The sequence below is a fragment of the Ananas comosus genome, unplaced genomic scaffold (genome assembly GCF_001540865.1).
Source record: "Ananas comosus cultivar F153 unplaced genomic scaffold, ASM154086v1, whole genome shotgun sequence".
NCBI lineage: Eukaryota > Viridiplantae > Streptophyta > Magnoliopsida > Poales > Bromeliaceae > Ananas > Ananas comosus.
Window position 1 is genome coordinate 1 of NW_017891717.1, and position 9,876 is coordinate 9,876.

At 36.9% G+C, this 9,876-nt stretch overlaps 2 protein-coding genes across 2 annotated transcripts; one reads left to right on the plus strand and one right to left on the minus strand.

Annotated features, from left to right (window-relative positions):
• Window positions 1–10: 10 nt before the first annotated feature.
• On the minus strand, window positions 11–1,964 carry LOC109705105 (formamidopyrimidine-DNA glycosylase-like). Its single transcript, XM_020225863.1, has 6 exons — window positions 1,687–1,964; window positions 1,393–1,444; window positions 1,200–1,257; window positions 994–1,062; window positions 788–913; window positions 11–286 (listed from the first exon to the last, which is right to left on the minus strand). Exons 1-6 carry the CDS (start codon window positions 1,913–1,915, stop codon window positions 212–214), a joined length of 609 nt encoding a protein of 202 aa, XP_020081452.1. The 5' UTR covers window positions 1,916–1,964; the 3' UTR covers window positions 11–211.
• Window positions 1,965–4,977: 3,013 nt separating this feature from the next.
• LOC109705106 (peroxidase 40-like) lies at window positions 4,978–7,440 on the plus strand. The gene is made up of 4 exons (XM_020225864.1): window positions 4,978–5,255; window positions 5,359–5,550; window positions 6,041–6,206; window positions 7,032–7,440. Exons 1-4 carry the CDS (start codon window positions 5,013–5,015, stop codon window positions 7,427–7,429), a joined length of 999 nt encoding a protein of 332 aa, XP_020081453.1. The 5' UTR covers window positions 4,978–5,012; the 3' UTR covers window positions 7,430–7,440.
• The last annotated feature ends 2,436 nt before the right edge of the window (window positions 7,441–9,876 follow it).

Genomic DNA, 9,876 nt, shown 5'->3' on the forward strand with positions numbered 1-9,876 from the left:
ACTTACTTAAAAAAATTTACAAATATGCAGCAAGAAATAGGTTTTAATCAATATTAACTACTATGCCCCAACTTTTGCAGTGAATTGGTGGTAAAAGAGCGAAAGCCAAACCTACTGATGAATGGCTGAAAATGTTAAGATCCAGAAAAAGAAAAGATGTGAATAAAGCAGCGCAGGAAAATACAATCTCCTATTCGAAGCACTATATTTCTTACAGAAATGAAATAAAACTAACCTGATAGAGCACCTCATCCGCGATCCAGTTACCAATACCAGATATAAAGCTCTGCATGATAAAATTGATGTATCAGTAAAACTACTAGTTATATTCGACGCAAAGACGTCTTTGGCAAGATGAAGCAAGTAGCACACTTATCTAAACAACTGGAGGGGGTCAACAACTTTCAAGTTCCTATGGCGCCCCATACAATATTCTTAAACAATAAGACAATGATATAGCAATAACTTATTCCCACACTGCATCCAAATGGTTGTAGGAAGAGCTAGCTAAATCAAGCACCAAATTTGCGCAAAAATATACGCTGGCAATGGCCTATAGTTTCACACACTATGCAGTTTTACAATGCTAAGCACATGGAGAAGCAACCTCTACACAACAATGCACTAAGATGTTAGAGGACCCGACACTATAAGCATCAAGCAAACAATTCGATACTCAAAAAAGAAGATTTAGTAGGTATTAATAATAGCTTACGAAGGAATGGGTTTTCTCGGATCAGAAAAAAAATAAATAAATAAATAAAATAAAGCACCACACATTTGTAACCTGATCAAGTAACAAAGCCTTTATCGCGATCTTCTTTTTTCTTAGGGCATTCATGAACTCATCGACCTGCATAGGCTCGAACAGGGCATCTGGACCCAGCTCAGAAATTGGAGGCACAGATTCAGGCTGTAAAAGAAAAGGAAAGTATCAGTTAAAAAATAATAATAATAAGAACTGCAAGGAATTAGAGAATAAAAAGTATATACATCTTCAAGCAAGCGAACTTTTGCGAGGCGTCTCTTATCGGTGAAGGAAAACTCGACACCATCTTCCAGCTGACAACATCCAAAAGGATTAAAATCGAAATGATACATTCAGCTAGTACTGAAATGAGGAGGACACCGATTTAAATCGACTACGAAGTTGCCGAATTGATGATCCAGATGCATGAATGAATGAGAAAGAGGCGTACTTCAACAAACAATTTGGAGTATTTCGATGGCCACTCCTCCGTCGGGCTCACCGCCGACCTACAATTAGCAATCCAAACCCTCAATTTCTCAGATTCTATCAACAAAAATACTCGAACATACTACCAAAAAAAAAAAAAAAAAAAAAAAAAAAAAAAAAAAAAAAAGAAGGTAAAATTAAGACAAAAATATCACCTTTTGTATTTGCTCAATTCCACACCTTTGATGTAGACCGCACCCGTCATCCCTGCAACACACGAAAGCAGGAGAAGAGGGCGACGATGTGAACCAAATCGAACCCTAAAATTTTCGACTTCTAATTTTTTGACGGACTCGGCTATCAACTGTAGATTGTTTCAGTTTTGCTTGAAATTAGCGATGAATTGAACAAAGATGTCCAACTTAACCGGCTAAATTAGTTCAATACAGAAGATCAAAAAGGAAAAAAAAAAAAAAAAAAAAGAAAAAGAAAGAAAAGGAGCAGCGGACCGAATTGGAAGGAGGGGAAGGGGGGGGAGTCGAGGCGGAGCCAGAGGTTCTTGCCCTTGCGGGCGGCGGCGAGGACGGTCTTCCCGGCGAGGGACGACTCGAGTTGCGAGGGGGAGACGCCGTCGATCACCTTCGGGTCGTCCGCCGCCGAGCAGCGCAAGATCCGCCTCCCCGCGCAGTGCTCCTGCAGCGCCCGCCGCGCCACCTCCACCTCCGGCAGCTCCGGCATCGCCCCTCTCTCCCCTCTGTCTGTGTGTGTGCGGCGTCTCCCTCTCTCCCTCTCTCAATGGTGCCCGATGTAATTGGAATTTGGAAACGCAGTATAGCTGGAGACAGTATACCAGCAAGTACTGTAATTATAAATAAATAGAATAATTAATTTAGTTTGTATGATAAATGTATTTTTGAAGTTTTTATCACATTGTGTCGGTCGTGATGGGATTATTGTTAGGGTTAATTTCATACCGGTCCCCGCAAACATGATGAATAATAGATATATTCCTATAAAATTTAATTTTCATAAATTATTCCTGCAAAAGTTCTAATGTATTCAGATATGTCTCTCTGGCAAGTATCTATTAGAGAATTGTTAATTTTTTAACAGTAGAGTTGTAAAATGACATTTTTGCTCTTGCCCTCTTCCTCTTCCTCTTTCTCTTCCTCTTCTTCTTCAGGCTGCAGGAGCGGACGACGACAGCGGCGACGGCAACCTTGCAGAGCTTGTCGGGGTTGCAGCCAACGAGGATGAGAAAGAGGCGGAAGGCGGAGGTGAAGGCGAGGCCGATGCTATCGGAGGCGCCCGTGACGATGGCCCACATGGGCACCACGACGACGATCGGATCATCGGCGACGACGATTGGATCATCGACGACGACGACGAAGAAGAAGAAGAATGAGGAAAAAAAGAGGAGGAAAAGGAGGATACGGAGAAGAAGAGGAAGAAAAAGAAGGACAAAATTGTCAATTTACATTATTAATTAATCATGGTTAAAGCATTTTAACTATAATTAACTAGATTTTTCTAACGAATATTAACGGCAAGAACATATCTGAATACATTAGGACTTTTGCAATGATGACTTATGAAAGTTGAACTTTGCAGGAATATATCTGTTATTCATCATATTTGTAGGGATCTGTATGAAATTAAGCTTTTTTTTTAATATAAAAATATTTATATTTTATTTAAAAGGTAATGAGGAATTTAAACTTATTTTTTTTATATTGAGTTGCTCTGTCCAACTTAGGACATGTTTGGTTCACCTATTTTAGACTATGGAATCGGAATGGAATTCATTGATTCCGATGGTTGCCGTTTGTTTTATAGGAATCGGATTCGATTCCCATTCCACTCCGGAATGGGAATGGCCAAATTCATTTACGATGCAATTCGGCTTTGAATTCCGGATTGACTCATTCCAAAAATAAACTATTAAAAATCCTCTTTCACCAACATCTATCTCATCTCCCTTCGTCACTTTCCTCTCTTTTAATCAAAACTCTCTCTCAAAAATTTTAAATTTTCATTCCGATTTTCATTCCAATAATGAACCAAACATTTTTAGATGATTCGTCGTTCCATTTTTCATTCCAAAATAATCCAATTCTATTTCTCATTCATATTCCAATCATGAACCAAACATGTCCTTACTACAGGTGAATTTCCTCGTGTAGTTACGACTGTAGTTGTTAGTATTAAATACATTGCATTAAATACGGATTTTAAATTTATATGTAGTTACAGCTATAATATATTTATAACTATGTACAAACAAAGTGATCTCTTAAAATTAGTCAAAATGACTTAAGATTTGCCTTTTCTTTCTTTTTCTAATTTTTTTTCAATTGGAATTTTATATAACAGAGTATGGAAGCAAGGAAACGACTTTTTTTTTTGTGTGTGCTTCGTTGTTTTTTTAAAAAAAAGAAGTTGACATATTAAATTATTGCAATCTAATTAATCAAGAGAATAAGTTTTACCCATCATCATTTCTAATTATTATATAAATTAAATTTGTATTTAGAAATGCAAAAAGGTAATAGTAAAAATGACTCGTCTAGCTAGCACCATTGTCAATTTTTTTTTTTTTTTTTTGAGAGAGATAGGTTGCATACTACCCACTTCATTTAGTTTATTTAGAAACAAATTTAGCTGGAAATATGAATCAACTAGGATTCAAACTTGGGACCTCAGATATCAACCATCAAACTCTTTACCTCTTGCTCTAGAAATAGTCAGCACCATTGTTATTTTAAGAGTGCATGCATCTTCTATAATGATTGCAACCAAAATTTTATAGTATGCAAGGAAAAAAAAAAAATTAAAATCTTTCTTGGAGCATAAAATAGATATTTTGGCAAAGCAATTTTAAACTAGACCTACTCCGGGAGTATGGCTACTGTGCTATTAGGAGTACAACAGCTTTTGTGCTTCTAAATTTCTAGCTATTCATCAATTTTGATAGATGATTAGGGTGAGAGAGAAGAAAAATTGGGAAGAACCCCAGCCATCAATCAAAATTGATAAATGATTAGGAACTTAAAAATATGAGGGTTTCTGTGCCTCTAATAGAACAATAGTCCTGCTCCCTACTCCGGAGTCCATATTACAGCTAAACCAAGATGAACATTTATTCTAAAATCTTCTAGGGGGTTCTAGATTCGAGATGCATATGCATGACATGTACACCACACCTTTCCTCTCACAAAGTCTCTTATATGATCGAGCGCGCATGTCTATGCATCCATGGTCGGTGGTGGGTTTCCCATTCTCCTCCGCCAACATTAGCATATTATGCACTACAAACTATACAAAAAGGCATTGCAACTGCTCCCATGTGAGACGCTTCTTTTGAGCCTCAAAAGCATATGCAGAAGAAGGACAAAGGCGGTTTCACCAACTACGCGCATCTTTGTCACCTTTGAAACGGAGGAGTTGATTCCGAGTCAACTACTAATCGAATAAAAGATGAGAAATTATTTCATGCGTGCTATTCTTGGAGATGATGATTGCAGTTATATATGATATGCATGCTATTCCTGAAAAGTGCAAGCCATGATTTCTCAATGATGTTACTAACTCACCACAATTTGACCACTTCCAAGTAGAGCTACATCACTCATCCATCGCATCGTCGGCACGAATCTTAATGCTGAAATCAGTTTCAGCATCAGAATCTTTTGTTCTCTTTCAAACTCTATATAAGTGAGCAGCATATCATCTTCAATTTCACAAGCAATGCACCTAGCTAGATAGAGAGCTAGCCTATAGACACCCTCTTTAGTCCAAAATCAACCTACATTTGCTCTATATTTCTTACTTGAACATGACATTAGTGCTCACTCTCCTAGCTTGTGTTATCCATGCTCTTAACTTAGCCAACAAGTCCGATGCATCGAACAAAACTTGTTTCGGCGGTATTGATGGATCCATACGATTTGACATCTACCAAACTACTTGCCCTCAAGCCGAAGATATCATCTTCGCGGGGGTCGAAGAGGCCGTCGCGAACGACCCGCGCATGGCTGCCTCCCTCCTCCGCCTCCACTTCCACGACTGCTTCGTCGATGTGAGTATAACGTCGGATTAAATGTATATAGAAACTACCAATGATCATCAAGGATATAAGATTTTAAGACTAATTAATGTTGATCGTTGCGATGAATTTTGAGGGCTGTGATGCTTCGGTGCTCCTCGATGATACGCCTAATTTTGTGGGGGAGAAAACTGCTGGACCCAACCTGAACTCCCTCAGGGGATTCGAAGTGATCGATTCGATTAAGGCCGAGCTCGAGCTGGCTTGCCCTGAGACTGTTTCGTGTGCCGACGTTCTGGCGATTGTGGCTCGAGATTCGGTTGTCTTGGTATGTCTACCAATTATTTGCTCAATATTTTTTCACATTATTGATCCTTTCTCAAACACCACCGTTGTGACAGGATATCTCATTTATTTAGTTTTTTTCCTTTTTTCAATGGCACTCATTAGTTTTTTAGTGCTATGCCTATTAATGCTATAAATTTCTATTTTATCATCCACACAACCTCTAATCTTCCAAATTTTTACTAAGTTTCGAATTTTTCAACCTTATTAAATTTAACTTAAACGCAGAATTTGTGAAAGAGTAATGACTGCTTATACAAAGGATTTTAATTGCATATATAGTTAATATATTTGACAAAAACAGTAGTTTAATCTACAACAGTAATTATGACATACAAAAAAAAAAAAAAAAACAAAAAAAAAAATTATCATGTGACGTGAAAGAACAGAAGCATGCATATTACTCGTAATGCACATCTATCTATTTATTTACAATAAAAGGAAAAGAAGTTCTGATACACGCGGTGGAACAGTCGGGAGGGCCCACGTGGCAGGTGGAGGTAGGGCGGAAGGACAGCAGAAGTGCGAACCGCCAAGCAGCGAACACGAACATCCCGGCCCCGACGTCCGACGTGGCCACCCTCATCGGAAAGTTCCAGAACCTCGGCCTCTCCTCCAAGGACATGGTCGCTCTCTCCGGTAATAATAGAAACGCGTTTACCAATCCGCTCCTTGACCGTTTCCAAGCGGTGCCGAGAAATTTCGGCTAGACCTGGTCTACAGACCAGATCATAAGACCGGCCATTCTTTCTGGTTGAAAATTCTTTCAATTAAAATATTTGTATTTTTTTTCTATTTATTTTTGGGCATGTGTAGCCAAATATGAGAAAAATTATACAAATATGCTAAAAGTTGGTATTCGTTAGGGCACTGTTTGGTTTGGGAATAGGAATAGGGATAGGCCCTTATCCCCCCCTTTATATCCAAACGCTAATTTTTTATCCGAGAATAGTAATTCTCGCTTATCCCCACCAACACCTTCATTTTTTATATAAAACTTCCTAATATTTTTCTTATCCTCGGGAACAACCCAATTTTCATCCAAACGCTATTTTTCTTATCCCCATACTTGTACCTATTCCTGTAATAGCTAATTCTTGTTTATACCCGAACCAAACGGTACCTAGTGGAACAAAATTAAGTTGACATAGTGATCATCTAAACATGAGGCTAGTGAATTTGTCATTTATTGCGTAGACTAGAGATGACATGGTTGACTTATTCCACGTACCCAATAATTACTCACAATACGTCTCTTCCAAAAAACGTCCACTATAATTACCAGTCGCATAGGGTGATCGTTGTGGTTCCATCTAATTAAATTAGTCTTCTCCATGTTCACTCATCCTATCATAATTATTAAAAAAATATTTTTTTTTTTCTTAATAAATGAAATGTGATTGATTGAATATAGATGATGTGATGTATCTATTGTATAATAGACTTTCTGATCCTTTTCTACAGGGGCTCACACCATCGGCAAGGCCCGTTGTTCTTCCTTCAGCTCCCGCCTCAATGGCCTCGTAGGCAGCTCCGATGCCTCCATGGGTGACCGCGACTTCCTACAGTCGCTGCAGCAGCTCTGCGCCAGCTCGAACAACACTCTCGCCGACCTCGACCTCTCGACGCCCGCCACATTCGATAACCAGTACTACGTCAACCTGATCTCCGCCGACGGGCTCCTGCAGTCCGACCAGGCGCTCACGTCCGCTGGCTCCGGCGATGTCGCTGCACTTGTCGAGGCCTACGCGATCGACCCGGAGCTCTTCTTCGAGGACTTTAAGGCCTCCATGGTGCGCATGGGCCGGCTCGCAATGTCGGGCGGCGGCGAGGTTCGGAGGAGCTGCAGAGTTGTGAATTAGCTCGCTATCTATATATATATATATGACCAGTAGGGTATATGTATCTAGTAAGCAAGAAATAGGTCTATGTTATGAATTGATATTTACTAAATGTGTGGAGATGCAAGTTAGTCGTTCTCGTGTCATGGTTACTGTGATATATTATGTAGATATAGACTTAATCTTATAACGACTGTGGAGTGTTAATAGTTGATAACGCGCGTCTTTGGTATCTTATTTATTTTATTGAAAAAAACTGTGAGACTTATTCTCAATAAGCTTTTAAAAAAAAAAAAAAACATAAAACTATGGTAACCATGAAGATGAAACAGCTTTTCTACTAACCTAGGTAAATAAAAGTAACAGAATATCGAATAGGATAGGAATCAATCACCTTAACAATACAATTAATAATATAAAAACACGTAGTAAAAAATATAATACAAAAAAATGTTACACATAGTTAAAAAACAAATATTAATTTAATTGTCTAACTTCTCGATCCCAATAGATATAATTCCTGTCAACACGCCACATGATCTAAATAAATCGTTTGAGAAATCCTTCATAAGACTTTATGCTTGTGACGATGCACTATAACAAGAGTAAATATATTTTCGATATCAGTTGCTTATGATCGATATGACTCAAATCAACAATTTTAATACCGTAGGAAAACCGTGCAAGTTACGTGTAGAAATATCCAAATCACCAGTAAAATTTGAAGAAAGTTTATAAGCTATATAAAACAAATAATATCCTTGAATTTAAAATTTAAATGTCATATTAGTACATTTGTAAATCTTTTAGTTTTCAGCCGTGAATTTGAGCCCATCGTTCATAGTAAAATGATATAGAAAATAATATTAAAATTTATTTTCTAGATACTCCCAATACCTAGATCAAGTATTATCGAAGCCAGATCACGATTGAAAGTCGAACATCGAAAACGAGATGGAAGCACGGAAGGCCCGTGCTTCCGATAGCATAGATAAGCATCACTAACATAACAAATAAAACAATAATAACAATATATATATATAATATATATTATAGGCTGGCTACATATACTCATGAGTATAAGTGTTACTCAAATTTTCGACGTTCAGATGAAAAAATGTATGGGAATAGGGATAAATAATTAAGTTTAGTGATAAGTAGGCCCCCATAAGGTTGATGGGTGGTTGGTTGAATATATAATTAACGGTAAAATAATAAAGGTAATCTACAACAAAAAACTATCAGTACAAAGCTACTATACTTTAAAAGGCTCTATACTATAAAAGCTATATAGCCCGGTACTCATATATATTATATAATATACATGAGCTAGAATACTATCGGTAGTAAACCAGTCATTTTACTATCGAGTTGTTTTCGATGATAGAGCTTCCAAATTGACGATCAGCTCCGTTGAACATGATCTATACCACTTGAAGTGTTTAGAAATCAATTTTCAAATCTTTTTGACATCATTTGCCTAATGATCAAAGGGTTTCAAAATTTGTAATTTTAATGATGGATAAGGGACGTTTTCTCGTTTAACGGTGTAAAGATATCCAAATCAATTGAATTTTTGTTAGAAAATTCTTTAAACTATTTAAAACAAGATCTATACTCTTGATCTTGATTACAAGACTCCTATCATCATTTTTTAAAGGATATTCATTTTCAGCCATTCATTTTTCTGTTCACTAGATGGATAAAAATAATATCGAAAGTGCGTGAAATTTGATTTCTAGGTAGTTTAAATGGTTTAGATCATATTTAACGGAGCCGATCGTCAATTTGGAAGCTCTATCATCGAAAACAACTCGATAGTAAAACGGCTCGTTTACTATCGAGAGTATTCTAGCTCAACTCTATATATATATATATTTATATTATTTGACACCATTTATCTCGGAGATTAATCATAAGATGACTCATTTATAACTGCGGTAAACTAGCTATCATATTAAATTATATTATATTTTATATAAAAGGAAAGAGAATTAGCTCGTTCGATAGAGGATTGGAACGTTATAATCACTACCTGAAGCAAACAATGAAAAGAAGAGTAGCATAGATTAAAAAGCGAGTTTGGAGTTAATCTATTTTAAAAGTACATGCCAATCATATTTGTTGGGTCATGAACTTAAGAAAATTTACTGTATCACACTTACACCACATAATTAATAACAAATTAATCATATTTTTATAAAAAAATATATAATAAAAATATTTTTTATCATCATAATGTCACAAATAATTTTAAATAAAAATAAATTATTTGATTGATATTGTCGGTGCATTATGAAATTTTTCATGAAATTATTCTCTGTAGAGAGTTGCATGCTGAATAGTCGCAAGACAAACAGTTGGTAGCTCACCATGATTGAATAAGGGTAGGCCAAATTAAAACAGGAGTGAAAATATCGAGATATCATTATTCCTTCACTTTACTACGTGGCCAAATCCGTCCACTG

Excerpts from the sequence above, each read along its gene's own strand:
- LOC109705105 (XM_020225863.1), bottom strand. The coding sequence starts at position 1,915 with ATGCCGGAGCTGCCGGAGGTGGAGGTGGCGCGGCGGGCGCTGCAGGAG. Across the intron at positions 914-993 it reads AAGTTCGCTTGCTTGAAGAT|CCTGAATCTGTGCCTCCAAT; the intron begins GTATATACTTTT and ends TTTCTTTTACAG. Across the intron at positions 287-787 it reads AGGCTTTGTTACTTGATCAG|AGCTTTATATCTGGTATTGG; the intron begins GTTACAAATGTG and ends TTTATCATGCAG.
- LOC109705106 (XM_020225864.1), top strand. The coding sequence starts at position 5,013 with ATGACATTAGTGCTCACTCTCCTAGCTTGTGTTATCCATGCTCTTAAC. Across the intron at positions 5,551-6,040 it reads CTCGAGATTCGGTTGTCTTG|TCGGGAGGGCCCACGTGGCA; the intron begins GTATGTCTACCA and ends GCGGTGGAACAG. Across the intron at positions 6,207-7,031 it reads GGACATGGTCGCTCTCTCCG|GGGCTCACACCATCGGCAAG; the intron begins GTAATAATAGAA and ends CCTTTTCTACAG.